Here is a 22,265-nt window from a genome sequence, read left to right as displayed (position 1 = left end):
TTTCAGCATATCATACCTGCGCGGTCACTGCCATCTGCTGCTCTTTGTGCGGAAGTACATGTGCAAGCTGACCATACAGGCTTTTTTTTTGGTAATATTTGAAAGAAATGCTTCGCTGTGCTACTAGAGTCACATAATGTATGATGTCCCAAAGTGTCTTATGAATTTACAATCTCGGGTTCAAATCGTTGCTGGGGCAGGGCCATTCTGTGCAGAGTCGAAATGCTCTCTCTGTGCGTGCATGGAATTTCTCTGGGTTATTCCAGTAAGTGCCTCTTATTTAGGCTTTGGCTAAAATCTGGGATGGTCACTGCCTGGGGAAGAGTCAATGTTGACAGACCAGAAAAACCAGGAGGTAAGTTGCACTATATGGCAACAAAATTTTTTCAGTCACTTTGACAGTTGGAAACCTACACCTACACGCCATTTGACACAGAGAGATGGAATTACGACAATATGAAGGAAAAGCTCATGCAGCCGGCTACCTCAAGTATAGAGTAGTACCCCATGAAGTAATCAGCAGGATTATAAGCAGCATTGAGAAGAAGGTAAGTTTTCAGCATTTTAAGCAGCTGCAGTATGCTTATACATGTTTTGGTGTCATCTGTGAGAACAGGTGTGGAGAAAAGTTTTGCCAGTGTGATCAGTGTGGGTAAGTAAAATAATGTTCCCCCATCAAATTAAATGTTAAATCTTAAAAAGTAAATTCAATTGGTTTCACGCATTTAAAATTATATTTTTCAAGAGGAACCTAAAGCAAATTGTCCACGGCGTTTCTTTCTTTCATCCATGTTCGTCCAGGGGATTTCAAACTCTCTCTAAACACAAGATGCATCTATTATATGTTAATAGGTTATGTAACATAACTGTCATGTTTATTTTAGTGAGAAATGTGTCGTACTTGGCGCTAAGCTGCCCTTAGTGTCACAGCTTTTCAGACCATTATTGTAAGGTTCAATCACCAAGTAAATCTGTCACCAAAATATTCACCAGCAGATAAAAACACTGAACAATTGCATAACTTCATTGCCTAAAGGAACCAAACTCATGGGAACTTGCGGTGGATGTTGGCTGCGGTTCAGGCCAGGTGACGATCCCACTGGCTGCTTACTTCGCAACAGTTGTTGGAACAGATAACAGCTCTGCCCAGCTGGAGATGGCACTGATCAATAGCAACCCTCCAAATGTAACATATAGGTGAGATGAGGGGAAAGGTGTGGCTGTGTGGAGTGGTGCAGAACATGTTCAGCTGGAATTGCTGGAAGTGTTATTGCCTGCTACATTGTTCTGACTGTCGGCCCCCAGGCAGTGTTCGGCAGAAGAGCTACCGTTTGCTTCTGGTGAGGTGGACCTTGTGATGTCCATGTCGGCAGCTCAATGTTTCGACCGCCCAAAGTTCCTCATGGAAGCAGACAGGGTGCTGAGGCCGGGAGGCTGCCTGGCTGCTGGGTGCCACACCAGCGATGTGGAGCTGGAGTATGGGGATGTTTCCAACACACTTAATGACATCTGTAACGAGGTACATCCAAGATGTCAAAATAAAATGTATTATTTTCTAAACTATAAATGACTCACATTGTCTACGTGTTTATATTTTGATAATTATAGTATTCAGGGGACAAAAATGTGCTCAAATAAAAGAGTTTCTATTAGATGTTTTAAGTGGTTGTGCTAGTGTGTCTACCTTTTTCATTTAGGTGCAGCATGTAACAAAAACTTTTTCTTCTTTTGGTTAGTTTTATGCTGCTCTGAGTCCTTTCCGACTGACTGATGACCTGAGCTTTGCAAAGTTGTACTTTGAAATGTTTGACTCTTGCTCATACCCAGACAAAGAGTGGTGAGTGATGTTGTTATATTTTTTGTATAATTTGTAATGTTTTATTTAGTTTTTATATATGGTGGCGAGCTGGATGATGAGTTCACTTTTTAATGTTTAACATACTAAACATTAGCTAATGTCAGCTATCATAGCTAATTTTCATTATAATAACTGAATTCTAACTAATATGTGTACTTTTTTTTTTTTTTTTTTTTTAAACTTTTTATTTATTTTACATTTTCCCTCCTTTTCCACAAACAGAATCAAGTGCACAGTAATGTAGACTTCAACCTGGGAAAAAGAACACTATAGTAAAATATAAAAAAAAAAAAAAAAAAAAAAAAAAAAAAGAGGGAAGTGAAGGGGGGGCACCCCACTCTTGTTGCTCATTTTATCACTGTCCATTAGGTTTGATGAGTTTTAGACCCATCTTTTTTCATATACACAGTCCATTTATGCCACTGTTGATCCAGGGTCCCTGCTTTCATTCTGAGACAGTAAGTCAGTCTTTCCATCGAGTAAATCTCCTCAACAATATCCAGCCACTGTCCCAGACTTGGAGGGTCGCTTTTCAGCCAGTTTCTTGTTATGGCCTTTTTACATGCCAAGGTCAGTAGTTTGAAAAGATACAAGTCTTTCTTTTGAATAATACCTTCTGGAATCAAGCCCAAGTACAGTATCCGGGGATCTCTGGGTATCCTGTAGGAAAACATCTCTTCCAGAATCCGAACTACATTGTCCCAGAACCCCTGCAGTTTTACACATGACCAAAAAACATGCGCGTGATTGGCACTCATCTGCCCACATTGTCTCCAGCATTGCTGCTGCTCACCTAATTGTTTATTTTTGATGTGTGGTGTAATGAAGAAGCAAATTAAATTCTTCCATCCAAACTCCCTCCATCTTTTAGAGCTTGTGGAAGTTTGTTGAATTTTACACATAGAATGCCAATCACTCTCTGACAGCTTAATATTCAGTTCTAGCTCCCATTTACATTTTACATAAAATGAGTTCCTTCCATTTTGCTTTTGTAGACCTCTATATAATTTGGAGACAATCTTTACAGGTGTACATTTATATGCACGAGTAAACAACTCAATCACTTTGTTTCCTTCTGCTGAAACTCCTCTTTTGATTTCTGACTCATAGAAATGTCTGAGCTGTAAATATCTAAACAGGTCACCATTATCTAATTCAAATTCTCTTTTGAGTTTCTCAAAAGTTTTGAACGTTTTCCCCTCCAAGAGTGTACATATTGCTGTAATCCCCTTTTCTCTCCACCTTGCAAATGTTGTGTCAATCTCTCCTGGCCTAAACAGAGATGTTTGAGAAGGCCAGATTAGAAGTTTACTGTCTCCTTCTAGTTTATATTTTCTAACGATCTCATACCAATTTTTAAATGCATCTTCCAGAATTAGATTTCCTCCCTTGTAGTCTGCGTGTTCTTTCCCACCTAGCCTGGTTTGAGGTTGATAATTGTCCATATTTAATTCAATGTGTTTCCACCTAGCTTGGTAGTCCGGAGAGCACCAGTAGATGAAGTACCTCATCTGGGCAGCGTAATAGTATTCCCTTAGATTTGGAATTGCAAGACCCCCATGGTCCCTGTCAATTTGAAGTGTTTTAAATCTTACCCTTGGTCTTGCTCCAGCCCAGATAAACCTTGATAGCTGCTTGTCCCACATTGAAAACTGAGAATCTGGGATTCTGACAGGTAATGATAAGAAAAGGTACAGCAGCCTTGGCAGAACGTTCATTTTCACTGCCTCAATCCTTGAACTAAAGTCCAACCCAAGTGTGGACCACTTTTTAATATCTCCCTGTATCTTATCATTTATTATTTTGTAGTTTATTTCATATATTTTATCAAGTTTCTGACAAATTAACACTCCCAAGTATTTTATTGTTTTTGCTTCCCATTTTACTTTATATTTCAGCCTAATATCTTTACTTGGAGTGTAATTAAAAGGGAGTATTTGTGTCTTAGTTATGTTCAATTTATAACCTGACATTTGGCCATACTTGTCAAAAGTAGCCATGAGTTTAGGGAGTGTTAAATTAGGATTTTGAAGATAGATAATAATATCGTCCGCAAAGAGTCCTATTAGGTGGTCTTCATTTGCTATGCTGATTCCTCTCAACTCTTTATTTTGTCTTATACTCTGTGCTAGGGGTTCTATGAATAACGCAAAAAGTGCAGGGCTAAGACAGCATCCTTGGCGTGTGCCTCTGTGTAACTTAAAGCTGCCTGTCAGATGGCCATTGATCTTTAGTCTAGCAGTTGGGTCTCTGTAAAGAGCCTGTATGCACCCGACAAATTGACCATTGAAGCCCAGCCTTTCCAGCACTCTGTAGAGAAAGGGCCAACAGACCCTGTCAAAGGCCTTTTCCGCATCGAAACCGGCCAGAACTGCACTTAAATGTTTTTTATTTATATGTTCTATAATGTGCAACGTTCGTCTAATATTGTCTTGAGTTTGGCGTCCTTTTATAAACCCTGTCTGATCCTCATTAATTAAATTGGGCAGGAGATGCTCAATTCTTTTAGTAAGAATAGATGTGAACAGCTTGTAATCTACATTCAATATAGAGATTGGACGATATGATTCACAATTTTCTTTATTCCTCCCTTCCTTTGGAATGACTGATATCACTGCCTCTTTCCATGATGGTGGTGCCACAGCTTTTGATAGAGTCCAATTAAATGAATCTAGCATAACAGGAGCAAGGTCTTCTTTAAAAATCTTATACCATTCATTCGGGAAGCCATCACTTCCAGGACATTTATTTGCTTTCAGTTTACTGATAGCCATGTCCAGCTCTTTCCTTGTGATGGGAGCAGTCAAATCATCATTTTGAAATTTTCCTATGGAAGGGAGGTTTAATAATGACAAATATTGTATGATGTTTTCTTCTTCTACCATCTTAGGCTGCGAGTATAAAGTTTCATAATAATTTTGGAAGGTTCTATGGATTTCATCTGGCTCATAAGTTAATCTATTGGTTACAGGATCTCTAATTTTGTGTATTGTATGTTTCATTTGTTGAGCCCTGAGGCGTTTTGCTAGAATTTTGGTTGCTTTTGGGCCCGACTCGTAAAAGCTTTGTTTAGCGAATCTCAGTTTCTTTTCCAATTCCTCGTTCTGAATACAACTTATTTGATCTTTTACATCTTTAATCTGTTTTTTCAACCCTTCGTCCTCATTTCTTGGTTGTTGCTTCTCTAATTTTCTCAGCATTTTCTCTAGTTCATCATATTTTGATCTCTTCAACTTTCTAAGATAAGCCGTTCTTGAAATGAGTTTCCCTCTCATTATTGCTTTTACTGTGTCCCATACAATAGTTGGGTCCACTTGCCCAGTCATATTATCCTTTACACATTCATCAATTTCTTTCTTAATCTCCTTAACAACAGTTTCTTTGTTTAGAACACTGATATTTAGTCTCCATAGTGTACTCCTCTGTCTGTCATTCAAATGAATAGTTAAATAGATTACATTGTGGTCTGATATATCTGCTGTTCCTATGGAACATTCCCTCACCCTGTGTCTATCTGTAACGTTCATCAAAAAGAAGTCTATTCTAGAATGAACCCGATGAGTAGCTGAGTAGTGGGTATAGTCTTTTTCTGATGCATGCAAATTCCTCCAGACATCAAACAGACCTGTCTCTCGAATCAGCAAGTTGAGATCTCTTGACTTAAGCCAATTGTGTCTTTTTGTACTGGTTGTGTCTATAGAGTAGTTCAGAACTGTGTTCCAGTCCCCTGCACAGACTAATACTCCTTCACCTTCAGAGGTTAAAGTGTGGAATAAGGACTTAAAGAATTTTCTATCACTCTCTGGTGGTGTGTATATATTGGCGAATGTGACAAGGATGTTATCAATTCTACCTTTGATAATTACATATCTACCCTGTGTATCACTCTTATCCATAATTAATTCAAAATTGAGACTGTTGGAAATCATTGTAGCCACACCTCTTTTCCGGCTGTTTTCACATGAACTAAAAAAAGAGTTTGAATACCCAAATTTTTTCAACTTCTCGTGTTCATTTTTGGACATATGAGTCTCTTGGAGAAATATGATTTGCACCTTATCCTTTCTCATTTTAGCAAGTACCTTACTTCTCTTTACAGGATTACTCAGGCCATTCACATTTAAAGAGGCACATTTCAGACTATGTGACCCTATCATGTATTCTCCACAGCGTGCAAGTTAGTGCCCCCACAAAACAGACTAGTAACATGAACTACAACTAAAAAGCACAAACATGAACTTGAACAGACCTCCAAGAATGAGGGAAGATCTTGGTCCCCCTCAACTGTGACCCCGTTGGTGGGTCGAGGGAAAGGCCTCTCACTCAGAGAGGGCCCAATGTTAAGGATGGTTAATAAGTCAAAAAACAGGAACTCCGCCATCCTATTAGTCCAACTTATACAATATAAAAAGTGAAGCCTCCTCTCCCAGGCGTCAGATGCTCTATGTAGAGCTTTAAAGAAAAGAATCAGTCAACATCAAAGTCCTGAATTAAAGTTTTCATACCGGGTAATGCCCCTTTAAAACCACGATCATGAATCCTCAGTATGTCCTCTCTGGAACTCCTGGAGTTTTTCTTTTGCTCTCTGGGCCGCGGCAGCCCCCTTCTCACGACGCCCAGCTACCCGCTGCCATCCCATCCGCTCCAATATGTGTACTTTTTTAAAAATGTTCTTCTTCTTTTTTTTTTTTTTTTAACCAGGACTGAGTGTTTCAGAGTAAAAAGGATCATGCCACTGACTGGATACATTGGCATGGTGAAGAGCTATTCCAGCTACCAGTGTCTCCTACAAAAGGACCCCGCTGAGGCTGAATGTCTTTCCACTGACATCAGGAACAAGTGAGATATTTCTGACCCGTCCACAAGTCTAAGCTTTAACTTCTGGCTGTGCACTCTCAACTCCACTCACCTCCAACTGATCTCCTAATCTCCTAATCTCCACCAAGAGTATGACATTGTGTTTTATTACTAAACACAGTTCTGCTGTCTGTCTCTGGAAAGAGTAGACCAGGTGATAATTCAATCAATCAATGGAGGAAAAACGGTGTCATTTGAGATTTTTAGTGCTTTATACTCCCTCAACATTTTCCATCGAAGCCTTTTCCACTTATCATGGAGCCCGGCTGCCATGAGCTATGCAAAGTAATCTAGACATCCACCTCTCGAGGAATGTTTTTGGATGTCCTGCTGTGCTCCTGAGCCAGTTGAGCTATAGGATCTCTTCAGTATGTATTTGGTCTACCAGTCCGACTACTTCTATATGCACATACAAATCTATTGAACTAGATCCACCTCAACCAGGTTGACCTAAAAAAGCCTTTAGGGATTAAGGAAGGGATTAGTGTTCCTTCCACTGCTCAACAGCAACCGTGTTTCCATAAACCTCTTTACTTTCCTGATTCATGAATGGTTCATAATTTTGTGACCACAAAAGCAAAACCCCGGGCATGATTCTGCTTTAGGAGACGACAAGGCCAACTAATTCCGAAAGGCCTCACTCTTGAGCAGGGGCGTAGGAATGAGTTTAACATTGGGGGGGACACATACCTGACAGTTCCGCTAATGGTTTGAACAGAATTATGTCATAAATTAACTACACTGAAGCATACTGATCAAAATGTTTTCTTTTCGTAGTTGTATCTTATGCTTCAATAAACAGACAAAGATGCAGGCAAAGGTTAAGGTGAAAGGTAAAAACAGCATCAAGAATTTTAACACATAAACCAACTTGTTTTTTACTGTGATATCCTTCTATATTTCCATTAACTGACTGGCCTGTGGAGGTAAAGGTAAACGAAAAAGACGTTAGAATAGATGTAATGAACTGATACATATCAATTCCTGTGTAGTTTTCTGTTACAAATAAAGGTTGGATAGCACTGTACAGTCCTGTATTCAACAATTTGCATGCTATGTGATTTTTTTCAGTGTTAAACATGTGCCATGGCACACAAAAGGTTGAAAAACACTGGCCTAGGCAAAAGAGCCAAAAAATGTTTTCCTCCTTAGCCACAAATTGCTTGCAAATTGACGTCTTATCCAGTAAGTCGAGTTTATCCTGATGGAGATGACAGACAGCAACATGTTGATGTCTGATTTGAGTCATTGTGGACTGAAGCCAAGTTTTGAGACTGCGGAGGACACTAGAACTTCTCTCTGCCTCAGAGGATGAAACAGGGACTACCAAAAGCAAACTGACCAGGTTTTCCACTTGCCCAAATAGTTTACATACCTCTACAGGCAATCCAGGAATGATCCCTGCAGCCTCTGCACTGTTGCGAAATGAGTAGATGGGAAAGCTAGGGCAATATTAAAATCATGCTTTTTATATTATTGCTTAAATAAAACCTTGTTCACTTCTTATCATGTTTAAACCTTCCTCTCATGATCAACAAACTAAAATCATCTCACCCTTCATAATAGCACCTACCTGCAACTCTGCAGTGCTGGCTCTCCCTGCATCACCCTCAACAGTGTTAGTTTCCAGCTGAACTTCATCTGATCTCTAATATGAAAGCAGTGGAGGTGAATAAGGTATAGAACAATACTGATGGGAATCTCAAGAACAAGCAAAAAACACACAGACAGACTAACTCCTCTCTAGTTGTGAGACATGTGTACGTGTAATATAATTATCCTCCTGGACAAAATTATTACCAACTCGCATTTCCTTTCTTTCTTTTCTTCCCCATGAGAAAGAAATCACTTAAACTGAGCTGCTGCTGTCTTTTCATCTTAATAGTCTGACCTGTCCCCAGCCGCAGACTCCCGCTTCCAAAACAGTCAGAGCTGTGAGGGGGCCGGGTGGTGACAAGACCCTGTGTTGCGCTTTCAAAATAAAAGCAAGTGAGTTAAAGATTTCAACATAAAATGCTTTTCTCTTCCGCGGTATAATTTTTGGGTGGAACAAATGCGCCTGTCTTCAGTATTGGAGGGGACACGTCCCCCCTGTACCCCCCAGTTCCTACACCCTTGCGCTTGAGCTTATAAGCATCCTCTGTATGTTTGTTCTGAGGTTGCCATCGGGACTCGCATCACTGACCGTCTGACCACAACATCTAGCAGCTGCATCCACAATGGAGTCTTTAAATTTAGGTAATTTGTATTCCATATCCCAAACCTCCCCAAGGATGCAGAGGTGGAACAATTGGCAGAAAGGGGCCTTCCCCAGCTATTCCAAGTTCACCTTCACCAGGGTTTCCAGGTCTGTCCAGCAGTCTCCCCAACCATTTGGTCCAACTCACCACCAGGTGGTGATAAGGATCCCAAGGAGTTTAGTTCCAGGTGCAGTGTTCACCATAGAGGTGAGCCCAACCACATTTTTTGGGCAGTGCTCCAGCTCACACACTAGCCCTGTTTCCTTCCCCATAATAGAGGTGACATTTCATGTCCCTAGAACAACCATGTCAGGGTTCATTGTCCTGAGTTTCACACCTTTGCCTGCCATCATGTGGACATTGCATCTGACCCCAATACCTATTCCCGCTGCTGGTGGGTCCACAAAGTGTAGTAGGTTATAGTCAGTGGTTAGGGTGGAGTGGGGTAGGTACATTTTGCTGAAATACTAATGACATGTTACCATCTACCCACTGTGGCAGCTGTGGCTCAGTGGGTAGAGCGGGTTGTCTAGTGATCGGAAGGTCACCAGTTTGAATCCTGGCTCCCCCTAGTTGCATGTCGAAGTGTCCTTGAACACGATACTGAACCCCAAATTGCTCCTGATGAGCAGCTGGTGCCTTGCATGGCAGCCTCCCTCATCAGTGTATGAATGTGTGTGTGAATGGGTGAATGTGGCATGTAGTATTGTACAGCGATTTGAGCTGTCATTAGACTGGAAAAGTGCTATAAAAATGCAGACCATTTATTACAGTAAAACCAGCTCTTCTTGTTTTCCCATGTCTTCCATCTCAGGTTGCTATCTGCCATGAAGGCATCGTCTCCTGACACCGAAGTTACTGTGGTTGTGAAGTTTTTCTATGGGCTGGCACGAAAGCCTTGATGATTGTGATTCGTTGAAACCTGCATACCAATCACCAGAGATTGTTACCATTTGCCAACAGTTGCAGAGCACAAATGTCTTTGCTGTTTGTGACTCTATCGACAAAAAAAAGAAATAAAGATTTTGTTTTCGTGACCAGAAAGACTCAATAATAATCTTAATAAAGAATACAAATAAACGTTCTGTTTTTGTTTTTTCTTTACCTTCGCAACCCATCAGTTATATTAAATCCCTTTTCAGGGGGTGTCGAGTGTAATGTAACTTTGAGTACTGTGTACAATCTTACCTTCCTACATGAACCTACCATTTCATTATCATGGTAAGAGGATTTCACTTGCACTTGCTCCGTCTATACTTTCAAATAAACTGCACTGATCAGTACAGGTGTGGATCTTCACTTGCCTCATGATTTGATTACATTCAAATTCACGATTCTCAGTGCTTCTTAAAGTTTGACATCCTCAATGTCCTACATTACTGCACATTGCTACTTTTTGATCATTTAATACACCAGTCTAAAGTATAAAACTGCTTCATAAAAAAAGGCTACTTGTTCCTTTGCGACCCACCTCAGTACACAAACATTACATAAACAAAACAGAAATATTTCTGCAGTGCATTGTTGGTGTTAACATGTGATAAAGATAAAGTGCCCTTCAAGATGCCCTTACAGTGCCCTTTCTGCATGCTGGTGCCCCATCACATACAGCTGTTGCCCCTTTTATTTTTGCTGCTTGAGCCCGCCACTGTTAGATAGATAATGTATCCACTTTTCACCCACTGCAAGTTCACAATTTACAGCGAACCTAAATTCTTAACTGCCGTCCCACATCTGTGCAATCAACCATGGGATTAAATTACTACACTTAATGTATCAGAAACTGAATATACACTTTGATCATTAATTTCAAGCAATAAATTGGGAAATCCAGTGATGCTTTTAATTGCATGTAGGTTGGCGGCAGTGCAAGATGACTGGACAATTATAGTTCTGGTGGTTAATGTTTAACTTGGTGGTTAGATAACGACAAGCTTACAGGGCAGAGTCAAAGTTATCAGTCAGTAAGAAGCTTTGAGAAGCACAAGCACTTGTCTGGAACCACTGAGCCCAGGTGCAACGAGACAGACCAGAGGGCTGCCACGATTAAGGAGTCGTAGTATTGGGTCAGTTCTGCAGATTGGCAAGTAAGCCTGCAAGGACATTGGCACAGAAAGATGGCGGTACGTCTCTTTGAGGGTAAAGATCATGCGGCTGCTTACCTGCGGTACAGAGTTACACCCCATGAAATAATCAGCACAGTTATGAACTACATGAAGAAAAAGGTAAGTTTTCAAGTTTTCACCATTTTGACACCTTCATAAACTCGATGCAACACACTGAATAACCTGTCTCCTACATTGAGCTGTTTTTATATATGATTTATAGCCTGTGCTACACTGTAAAAAAGATTACTAAAAAATGGTACCACAAAAATCACTGTCTCATATTTTCTGTAATTGAAATATAGTTGTAAGCTTTAATTTTACATGGTCTTGTTTAGTTTTTGGTAATTTAATGTATAATTAACGATATTTACACATATAAACACAATGCAGTTACCTTTAAATATGGCCATAATACAAATAATCAGGCAGATATGTTAAATTTAAAATATATTCATTTATTTCTTTACATTGTATCACTCAAATTAAGATGGCGGCCAACGTATTATAACTTTTCTCCTTTTAGACACCAAACCAGTTGAACCTTGCAGTGGATGTGGGCTGTGGTTCAGGCCAAGGGACGATCCCATTAGCTCCGTTCTTCACCAAGGTAGTTGGAACAGACATTAGCCTTGCCCAGCTGGAGATGGCGCTGACCAATAGCAACCCTCCAAATGTATCATACAGGTGAGGTGGAGAAAGGTGTCAAAGGAGAATTCCATAAAACCAGGGCAATTTCGTGAGCTCAAGTAGCAATACTACTGAGTAAAAATGCTCAAAGTAGAAGGAAATTATACTGCAATCCTACAACCTGCTACATTGCTCTGCCTGTTGCGGCCTCAGGCAGTGTCCGGCAGAAGAGCTACCCTTTGCTTCTGGTGAGGTGGACCTCGTGACAGCCATGACAGCGGCTCACTGGTTCGACCGCCCGAAGTTCCTCCTGGAAGCTGATAGGGTGCTGAGGCCCGGGGGCTGCTTGGCTCTGCTTAGCTACACCATGGACATGGAGCTGGAGTATGGGGACATTTCCAACATGCTTAATGTCATCTGTAAAGAGGTAAAACGTAAATCTAAAAGATTAAAATCAATGATTCACAATGTCATCATGTTTATATTTTTTTAATCAATTGTTTTTAGGGGACAGAACAGCGTAAATTAAAGTCTCAATACAAAAAACAAAACAAAACAAGGTTCATTATTAAAAAAAAAAACACCTATCAATTCTACTCCAAACAAAAAGAGGGCAGCATATCACCAGAGTAACCACTGACTGCTGCTAGCTGTAGCTGCCGTTAGCTAGTTTACTCAGTTAGCAGTCCTATTAGCTGACTCTGCTCATACTGGGAGCTCGAAGCACCAAGGTAGTGTAGGTGTGTGCACATTGCCAGGAGGAGGTTTTCATGCGTGGGACGTGAGAGATCTAAGAGAAAAAGGCTGGGAGGAAGCAGCACTGAGGAGGGGACAGCAACTGGAGTTGCGCAACAGAAAGCAGACAATAAACTGGGGCAAACACAGTTGCTCAGACCAGCCTAGGCTGGAGTGACATTAGTTAATACTGTACCAAAGGGATTTATGGCATCTCCAACAAGGAGTCTGACTCCAGGGACAAGAGGAACGGCGGGTTCAAGAGCTTTATTTTTGGCTTTAAAGCGCCACTGACAAGCTTTTAATGGAATGAAAAAGCTGAATGTCCTCGGACAGAGCTAGCTGGTAGCTAGCATGTTAACATCAGCGTTGGGCTAACATGGGGCTATCAATGCAACATAGTACACATAATATTTTGAACTACAGTTCCTACATTTTGATTTAAACCAGTTCCACATAGTGTTTGGGAAAACTTTAAAATGTCTTTCAATTTCAACCACATTTGACACCATTAATTGTGACTAAAAAGGAAGTTATTCAGTAGCCTTTAAAGATTAATTATTGTTACTATAACATCAGCGCATGACGTTAATTTCTGTTAATGTACATTTTAGAACAAGGACACACTTGTACATCTGTGAGCCATTTTGCAAGTTTCAATTACCGATATAAATGTATTTGGTGATGAAAACTTGATTTTGTTCTTTCTCTTTTTTGACAAGTTTTACGCTGCCCTGCTTCCTTTCCGAGATCCCTATATTGGATCGAGCTCTGGGAAGATCTACTCTGACATGTTTGACTCCTGCACATACCCAGACAAAGAGTGGTGAGTGTTAAGCAAACCGTACAACAAGGTGAAATTAAACGTAAGAAACACAAAGCAACATAAAGGAAATTGCAATTGGAACATACATTGCCAACATTTATTCTGGCATTTGGATTGTGTTGCAGAGAAAGGCAAAAGTAAGCTAAGCTGACATTAGCTAACATAGCTTGTTCCATTGGGCCTTTCCTGGTTTCAAATACAAGTGCATCAATGTCAAGTGACAGTGACATCTTCTGACATCGAGCAGCTTAAACCTGAGCAGTTGGAGGTCTTGTGTATCTTGCTCATGGGCAATTTAGCACATAGTCGAGGAGGAACACATTTACCCAGGCTCACTTTTAACATCACTCACAAAATGGGTTTTTGTTGTGGTCTTTTTTTTTAACCAGGAATGAGTGTTTCCTGGTAAAACGAGTTGTGCCTCTGAGCGGATACATTGGCATGGTGGAGACTTTCTCCAGCTACGAGAAACTACGAATAAAGGACCCCGCTGAGGCCGAACGTCTTTCTAATGACATCCAGAGCAAGTGAGAAACTAACCTCCGACTCATCTATCTCACCTGGCACTGATCTCCTAATCTCCGCCTAAATGAATTTATCCTTATCTGCAAAACTGCTGAAATTCCTCTCTGAGTGCTGTCACAGTCTCGGAACAGCCAAACATTGCTTGACGAAGCTTAACTGTTGAAGGCTTTTACCGCTTTGATAATATAACCACCATTAATTCTCCTGGCACTGACGGGACAGAATAGCCCAGCAAGCAAAATATAAGGAGGGGAAGTGCTGAGCCATAATTTTAATGTGGATAAAAAAGTTTGACACTTTATTTAATTAGTATCACAGTCTGGGAAGAGCTGTGTTTCATCTTATTGGGTCTTAATGGAGGACAAAGAGTCTTCTGAGGTTTTAGTTTATTTAATACTTTATGTTTCCTTTACTACAACGCAGGTAATTTAAAATACGTAAGAATTGTCCGTCCATTAAGTCATTTTAGGTCCTATTAAACCACCCTGTCTCTTCTTGTCTCCCTGTGTCTTCCATCTCAGGTTGCTGTCCGCCATGAAGGTGTCGTCTCCTGACACAGAAGTAACTGTGGTTGTGAAGTATTTCTATCTGCTGGCGCGCAAACCTTGATGATTCTTATCGGCACACCAGCCACTGGTGTAACTGAGAGCAATGTCTGTAGTTGCACTGAAAGGCTGGATCTGTATCATGTATCGTGTTTATGATAAGAATGTTCATGTTTATTTTTATATAAAGATATTTTTTAATAACGCTGTAATGAACCTGCTGTTTAATGAAAAGTAAAAATGAATAAATGTATACCTGTGCAGTGAACACTAGATGGAGCCGTCTCACACAGTGATGAGTGAGCTTCCACCTGCTCCCAGAAACTGCACTGCACTGAAAACAAGCCATTAGTCCGTCACATTAGCAGATGTTGTTGTCTTTGATTGAATCCAGGATACCATATGTATTTAAACAGAAATACAATCGCTCTCCGCCTCCATAATAAGATGGCTATATAGTCGATTGTACTTTGGATGCGTTGAATGGGAGCAAATGATTGTTCAGATCATGCAAATGTAATCCAAGCATTTGGTGTCTGCAAAATGTATTTGTTTATGCTGATGAGATGAGAATAAAAATAGCATTGTGCTTGTTTCCCATCTCTTCTTTCAAGTTCTTTTCCGGCATTTCTTTCCCCTCTTTCTTAATCTCCCGCCCAAATTTACAAATAATGAATCCAAGTCATTGGTGTCTCCCTGAGTGTCCTCCTCTCTGCTGTTATTTACATGTGCACAGATTGTTTGGGGCCATGAGAACAGATGGTAATTAACATGCATGGCCTCCAAATCCCCTGAATCTCAGAGACTTTGTCACTTTCCCCCTGCCAAACTTTTTCACTCCCTATTGGTGATGATATGTACAGATAAACGTCTATTTTTATACCATACAGAGTATTTATTACACATTATTGCACCAGTTTCTCATGAGGCATGCAAGTGTTTCACTGCACCGTCCTTACACTCAGATGGGAGTGACACAAGCCCGAATCAACTAAACACACAGCACAAAATCGCCAAACAATCTTTTATCTCAGTCTCTGCCTGTCAGAAGTCCGTATGCATTTTCAATCTAGTCTCTATAAAACACCCTCTGTGCGTTTACTCCTCCACACCACTAGGGCAGTCATGAGCAGGGTGACCAGCACTGGCACTGCGATGAACGGGGCGAGGATGCCGATTGGCGGGTCGTGGAGCAGCCGGCCGGTCAGAGCGCAGTCGTGGAAGTAGATCCGATGGATGTTCATGAAGAAGCGGTCGACTATCTGATTGGGCCAGAAGCAGTCCAACCGCAAGGCCACCTGGAAGGTGCAGTTTTTTAGTCCCTCGTAGATCCTGCAGAGGGCGACAACACACAGTCAAATCCCTGTAAACTTTGAGGAAAAACTTGATCCAACTCTCACATGAGCCCAGACAAATATCAAGTGTCATGAACCCATTCTTCTATGACGAACTTAGTAATCATTATCTTGGGATCTGAGATTGAAAGAGTCTCCTGCTGTGTCTTTGAAACGTCCTCTCAGAGTGGGCCCACAGCAGGGATTTTCTGTTGGAAGGGAAAAAAAGGCAAAGGAGTGTCTAGAATTACCAGCGGGCTTAACGTAGCTAAATATAACTGCGAGGTGGTGGAGGGCAGGGGAAATGGAGATGCATACCAACAGGCTAGCGCCCTCAGTACAGCCGTGGCCCATCCATACCAGAAGGGATTCTGTTCCGGATGGCCCCTCTGTTTAACTGCATAGCTGGAGGCCCAGTGGGCAAGTGGTCAGAGAGCCACTTAAAGGAAAAGTCCACTCAACATTAAGGTCTTATTTATGAGAAAAGTTGATTTCTGAGCCTCTTTCCCAGCTCGTCAAAAACTGACAGCTGGCCCAACCTACATTCCCAAAGCATTTGAGGATCACGTCAGCTGTCGTCTAACGGAAGGGGAACAGGTTATCAAATATTTTCTTTTACCTTGAAATATGGCCAGATGTCTCTCTGGATTTTCCTTATTCGTCATCCTTAAATTGCTTATCAATCACGACACAGTGAAATCCAGTTTACAGCACTTATCGATGCCTGACACAGCTAAAAACATAGGAACACATCATGGTTTGATTCCCAAAATCACGGAAAGAGATGGTCTGACTTTCTGTGATCTACAAAAATCATTGAAAATATCCCCAGGTGTCCTCAAACATATCCACTGGTGCGAAGCAAACTGTGCTCGGCCGTTTGACAGCCTTGTTGGCTGTAATAGGATCAGGATTAGGTTGAAAAGTAGGGGTTAAACTTAATGATAGTTCTGGCTTAAGACTCATGCTTGAGTCGTGATCAAACTATGGATTTAAGGTTAGGGTTAGGGTTAGGCAAGCATGTTGACAGAAGGATGTGTTGAGCTACAACTCTTTGGAAGTGTTTGGGACTATATATAAACAAGACTCAAGAGAGACTGGAGAGTTTTTATAGATCTGAGTATTACAGTGTGAGTGACGCCATCTTGACCTTTTCAAAAAATATAATTGCAACAAGCAAGTCTTAGAGCGAAGCTGCTAGCACGGATGTTATTAACACCCACACAGTGAGGTGTATTCAATGGAAATACAGTTGGTAATAATTGTGACTGAGATGGACACACCCTCAATGTATATTTGACTATGTTAGCTGTTTTATCAGATACAATCGAAGGAAAAAAACCCTTATTTGGCCCCAGTAATAGGTAGTTTAGGCCTAATGTAATTAATTTGATGAATGAATAAAGTATCTCTATTTGGTGGACATCTAAGCAGCCTCCTGTAACGATGCAGCGGACCTCAACTACTTTGGGATTCATGCCTGTGGGAAGCCTTTCACTTTCAAGGACGACCCATTTCAGTTTCAGAAATAATCAGACCCTTTTCTCTTCCTCTTGTCCACTTGGCCGACGATGTGGTTTGAATTGGTATTTCAGTTTTTTTCCACTGTGTATGTTTATGTTTGGATCTCACCTGCATGACAATGTGGCTGTGGTCTAATTTGATTGCCGACAAGTGGACAAATTAAAAGTGGCGAAAAGTATTTACAAAAACAAAGCACTCCATGTGATGGAGGGTTTTTAGTTTCAGAGATGTGTGGTTGTTTTTGAATAACCACAGGAGTAATTAAGCTATTGTCCTTTACATATTCTGAAGACGATCAGCGTTAACAAGTGAAAGACTAACTTTAAAATCAGTTTAATGATCGTCAGCCAAAACTGTTGGATGATAGAATGCTTGTTGGTGGTTAATGCAGCAACAAAACAGGGTATTCTCGACGAGATGTCAAGACATTTTCTGGCCGCTCTCTGGCGACAAACCAGCTATTTTAAAAGAGGCATAAGGACATTTTCCACCTGCCTTAGTGGCACTAAAACTAGTATTTTCTGACAAGATGTTGGGGCACTTTCCAGCTGTGTTTGTGGCTGCAAGTTTTGGTATTTTTGACTAGACATTGGGACTATTAACAGCCAATCTTTGAGGCAACAAAACTGGGGCGATTTTTCAGGCTTGTTATAACCCTGTATTCTGAGTAATTTGTAGAGTGGAGTTTTATATAATCTTTAAACAGTCATAAATTTATTTGCTCCCACCCACAATACCTATTCATGTATTCAGAGTCTGCTGGTTCATTTATCAATCGCTCAGCCAGACCTCAACGATGGCGTCAAACATCGTTGCTAGGAGTTTTGTGATGCAACTGCAAACCCTCGATGCACCTGCACAAATCTTTTAAGATGGCTTAGAACTGCACACTCAGACACAAACACATCCACATGCACGTCGAGCACCACCACCAATTATGTGCTGCTGGACCAAGAGAGGACAGCGTGCCAGGAGGGAAATCACAGTTTTGACAGTAGCTTCTCGTGTGGGCCTCTCAGCTCCTTTCACCCTCCTGTCTGACTCATCCTCTGAGTGCCTGTGTTTGGGAAAGGACTGCTCGGAGACACCAACTAACACATATACACAATATAGTGTGCAACAGTAAAAGGCCGCGACCAAGTGAAGTGGAGTCGGTGATGGGCATCAGGCAACAGCCACGGAGGCAGTTTGAAGATGTGTCATCAGAGCAACATATTGTGGGCAGCATGAGTTAAGGCAAAAAACACGATTCCTCCACAAACCATTGGTCCTGTATGGAGAATGGGAAAAGATTATTATCTGATGTGGTGCTTTGTGCTGCATGTGAAGCATTCATGTATTTAAAGGGAACGTTCACCCCGAAAACGGAGAACTTGGAACAATTTTGGAACCAGTTAATTTGGAACAAGTGCCCATTACATTTGCTCTGTCCCAGTTCTCAGCTGGAACCAGTTCTTGATTCCCATCCTTATCATACTCCCTTTCATCCAAGGTGGTTTGAGTGCGAGTTGGAACAAGTACCTATTGTCTTTGCGCTTCGACAGCTAAGAGTGGCGGTTCAACGGTTGCACCAATACTTTGCTGGTCTAGAACAAAGACCCGCTTACTGGGGGCGGGATTGTTGTGACCAATAACCAACCAAAACCTATGACTTACTTATCCACAGGAGAATACGCTGGCAATTCGGCAACGTATACAGTCACGTAAGGACATGAGGTGGGTCTTTTGCATGTGGAATAACATACCAGTTCTTAGAGGGTTTGCAACCAACAATGAACCAGAACTTGGTTTGCTTTGGCCTAAAGAGAGTATTAGTAGCTTGTTTTTTATGGCTTTCCCCCCTCATTTTGCATGACCCAGCAGGTGAACTCACTCCATGGTGTCCGGCCAGCTGCACCACAGTCCCCGCTCCAGCCCTCCTATGTCAAACATGAACTTGGCGAGGCAGAAATCATTGATCTTACTCTCGTAGAATGCTCCGTTGCAGCCTGACACTGATGGAAGGACTTGTGCTAAAACAGGATAGGAGACAAAAAAAAAATACATTAATAATGTCATAAATATGACACAGAGTTGAGTGCAACTGGGTGATCATTGTATTTCAGTGATTGGGCAGCAAAACTTTGCATCATTGTTAAGATACAAAAGATTTCACAAAGCACTAAAGAGGTTATCTTGCTGTTTTCAATTCTTGATAATTAGGAATATGTTTGTGCAACAAACAAGGTCATGTCCTGGCAATGGTTATTCCTATTGGACCATTTCTTCCCTATTAGGCTGTTAGTTTCGTTAAGAAAAGATTTTAATTTGCGGTCGGAGTCCCAATCCCATTTGTTTACTTCAGAGATGCGTGTAAACAGCCTCTTAACGTGGAGGCAGACCGGAGCCATCCCGCAGGACTCAGAACTGAATGTAACACCACTGAGCAGTACAGTAGGAGAGGGGGCTTAAGCTGGCGGAAAAGGGCCCCATGTGGAACGAACAGGTTGTTGTTACGATGGAGAAACATGGTGGATCTCGGTCTGCAGCGGCCTGATAAGGGCCAACCGTGTGCCCATTATGTTTGCTCTGTCTCAGCTGGCTCTCGAGGCTCCGAAACGCTCAAAGGAAGAGTGAATGTGTTGACACGGGGATTTCAAAAAGAGATGCTACTGAAAGGAGAATGGGAAAACTGGACAAGACCCCTCACTGGTGCAGCACGCATCCTCAAAGAGAGGCTAGAGGATATTCGATAAAAACTAAAGTGAAAAAGCATCAAACACTTGCAGAAACTGAGCATATAAATGGTAATTCTGCATAAACTGAAGCATCTATTAGCTTGTTTATCACCCAGAGAGTTGTGAGGATGTTATGTTTCACCTGTTTGTCTGTTTGTTGGCAACAGCTCAGAGAGAAATCTGACATTCAGGCGTTCAAAGATGCCTTCCAACTTGGCTGGTAACCAGCATTGCATTCATATTTTCCAGGAAAAATCAAGGCAAACCATGACAGATGCTACAGCACTTTCTATTGACTTACTGCCTTCAAGTTTTTCCATATTTTTGGCTAAAGGAAACACCCATCAGTCTAGCAGGAATCATTAATTCTGCCTGCCTTTTCCAGGACTTAATAGTTATGGATTTTCAGAAAAGTGATGCTCATGAATATGACATGATCCATCGAGCTCAGATGTCACTCATGTTTAGCCAGCTGCTCTGGTGCTCAGCAGGAGGGCCTAATTTTCACATTCTCCCATTCATGTCGGGCTTGAAGTAAAGCCCAGCGACAGTGGGTTTTCAAAAGCCCGTCAAGAGAGGAGTGTTGAAAGCATTCGCTCATGTCAGATTCCTATTATACTGCATGCTCGTCCTTCATGGAAATATGTTACTGTATTGAGTGGTTGTATGAAACTGAGTAACACGTCCATACCACTTGTCATGGGGAGTACAGCTCACGGTTGTAAGATCACACAACCACTGATGAAATATGAAGTATTATTGTAGAACAGACGTCCCAAAAGTATATTAAATTGTTATCATCTTCAACACCACCAAATGTTTACGTATTAATAATCCTATAATCCATTAATAAGAATTGCAGGCATGGAGACCAGATTTCTACACCATACGGCTGGCTTCAAAAGTTGAATCATACCAACAATGGATGAAAGACATTTTTGCATTTTTTTAGAGATTGCCTTTCAACAGCCAGTAGTGGTGGACAAAGGCAATATCCGCAGAAATTGCAGCTATTACTGAATGGTGAAAAGCTGACTCTGAACTGCATTGCTGGCTTCAAAAGTTGAATAACACCAATATTGAACGAAAGACATTTTGGCTTATAATACTCTGAATACTACTTTCTCAAGTAAACGTGGCTACTGTACTTTTAACTTTCGGTGTGATATTACTACTATTGATTAAGTTAACAACATAAAAACTTTCTACACCCCTGAACTTGCCCACACACATTCTGTGCCTGTCATTGATTGAACGTAGTTATATCTATATCTTATACTACAGAAGGCAATTTCTGTTCAAACGTTAAGGCTGAACTGCATTGCTGTCTTCAAAAGTTCAATATTACCAATAATGGATGAAAGACGTGGAATGTTTTTAAGGTTTGTTGAAAAGCTGACCAGTGAATGAATGAATAAAATAATACAATTAGTATTTTTACACTGTAATATTGGTACTTTTACTCAATTAAACAACTTGAAAACCTTCTAAACCCTTAACCTTGCCCTCAGACTGAAGTTAAACTAAATTGAATTGTACAGATCTTAGACTAAATTTGTTCACGACTCTGTTTGAACTTAGTCGTATCTAAATTAACTACAGAAGTCCATTTCTAAGGAAAATGCAGGGTGATTAGTGGAAGCTAAAAAGCTGAGGCTGAACTGCATTGCTGGCTTTGAAAGTTGAATAATACCAATAATGGATGAAAGACGTGGAATGTATTAAGGTTTGATGAAAAGCTGACCAAAGACTGAATTAATAAGATAATACAATTAAACAATAAACCAGCCGCGCAAAACAACAAACTAAATCAGAAATGTGATTTCTTTGAATTGAGTTATTTCTAAAATGTATACTTTCATACAGTGTTTTAAGTTACACTATATACACACAAACACTTCTTGATAGCACTTCCAAATATAAAGAAAATAACTCTACTCTTACATAATATCCAAACTTACTTTAACCACAACATTCAGTTAGAAGTTCAGTTTAAATCTCTTCAAAGAATTTGAGGAGTCAGTAGAACAAACACTCACCTGCCACCAACAACACAAGTCCTGCTGTCAGTAGCGACACGCTCTCCAGAGCCATGCTGAACACCAACTCCAAGACGTTTTACTCCCCAGAGATCAACTGCACATATCTCATTCTTCTCCTAGTATTCTCACCAAAGCCACTGATTTGTTCACCTCAACACAACGTTACAAATATATTAACTACAGCTCAGCTAGGACCGTGCGTAAAAGCCCCCTTGACCTTCCACGGTGGCAGCCTCCTTCCCTCACCGCAGCCCTAATCATAGACGCTCTGCCTGTCATCCGATCCCCTTGTCCTGCTGCTTACAGCGTTGGAGCTGCTCACAGGGG

The 22,265-nt window shown here is 41.0% G+C and overlaps 3 protein-coding genes across 4 annotated transcripts; 2 read left to right on the top strand and 1 right to left on the bottom strand.

Moving 5' to 3' along the window:
• Nucleotides 1-415: 415 nt before the first annotated feature.
• Nucleotides 416-9,990, top strand: LOC115576827 (putative methyltransferase DDB_G0268948). Of its 2 annotated transcripts, XM_030409404.1 has the most exons (7): nucleotides 416-548; nucleotides 1,037-1,197; nucleotides 1,306-1,519; nucleotides 1,737-1,837; nucleotides 6,560-6,697; nucleotides 8,601-8,704; nucleotides 9,770-9,920. In XM_030409404.1, exons 1-7 carry the CDS (start codon nucleotides 441-443, stop codon nucleotides 9,784-9,786), a joined length of 843 nt encoding a protein of 280 aa, XP_030265264.1. In that variant the 5' UTR covers nucleotides 416-440; the 3' UTR covers nucleotides 9,787-9,920. The 2 variants fall into 2 exon arrangements, with proteins under 2 accessions (XP_030265264.1, XP_030265265.1); XM_030409405.1 differs by lacking the exon at nucleotides 8,601-8,704 and having other exon boundaries at nucleotides 9,770-9,990.
• A 902-nt stretch (nucleotides 9,991-10,892) lies between these two features.
• On the top strand, nucleotides 10,893-14,916 carry LOC115576568 (putative methyltransferase DDB_G0268948). Its single transcript, XM_030409095.1, has 6 exons — nucleotides 10,893-11,180; nucleotides 11,587-11,747; nucleotides 11,904-12,117; nucleotides 13,148-13,251; nucleotides 13,641-13,778; nucleotides 14,298-14,916. The coding sequence occupies exons 1-6, from the start codon at nucleotides 11,073-11,075 to the stop codon at nucleotides 14,383-14,385; spliced, it is 813 nt and encodes a 270-aa protein (XP_030264955.1). The 5' UTR covers nucleotides 10,893-11,072; the 3' UTR covers nucleotides 14,386-14,916.
• A 279-nt stretch (nucleotides 14,917-15,195) lies between these two features.
• LOC115576569 (receptor activity-modifying protein 1-like) lies at nucleotides 15,196-22,219 on the bottom strand. Its single transcript, XM_030409096.1, has 3 exons — nucleotides 21,936-22,219; nucleotides 19,053-19,191; nucleotides 15,196-15,653 (listed from the first exon to the last, which is right to left on the bottom strand). The coding sequence occupies exons 1-3, from the start codon at nucleotides 21,988-21,990 to the stop codon at nucleotides 15,398-15,400; spliced, it is 450 nt and encodes a 149-aa protein (XP_030264956.1). The 5' UTR covers nucleotides 21,991-22,219; the 3' UTR covers nucleotides 15,196-15,397.
• Between the last annotated feature and the right edge of the window lie 46 nt (nucleotides 22,220-22,265).

This window comes from Sparus aurata, chromosome 24 (assembly GCF_900880675.1).
Source record: "Sparus aurata chromosome 24, fSpaAur1.1, whole genome shotgun sequence".
NCBI classification, from domain to species: Eukaryota; Metazoa; Chordata; class Actinopteri; order Spariformes; family Sparidae; genus Sparus; species Sparus aurata.
This window is presented reverse-complemented; position numbering and strand designations above follow the sequence as displayed.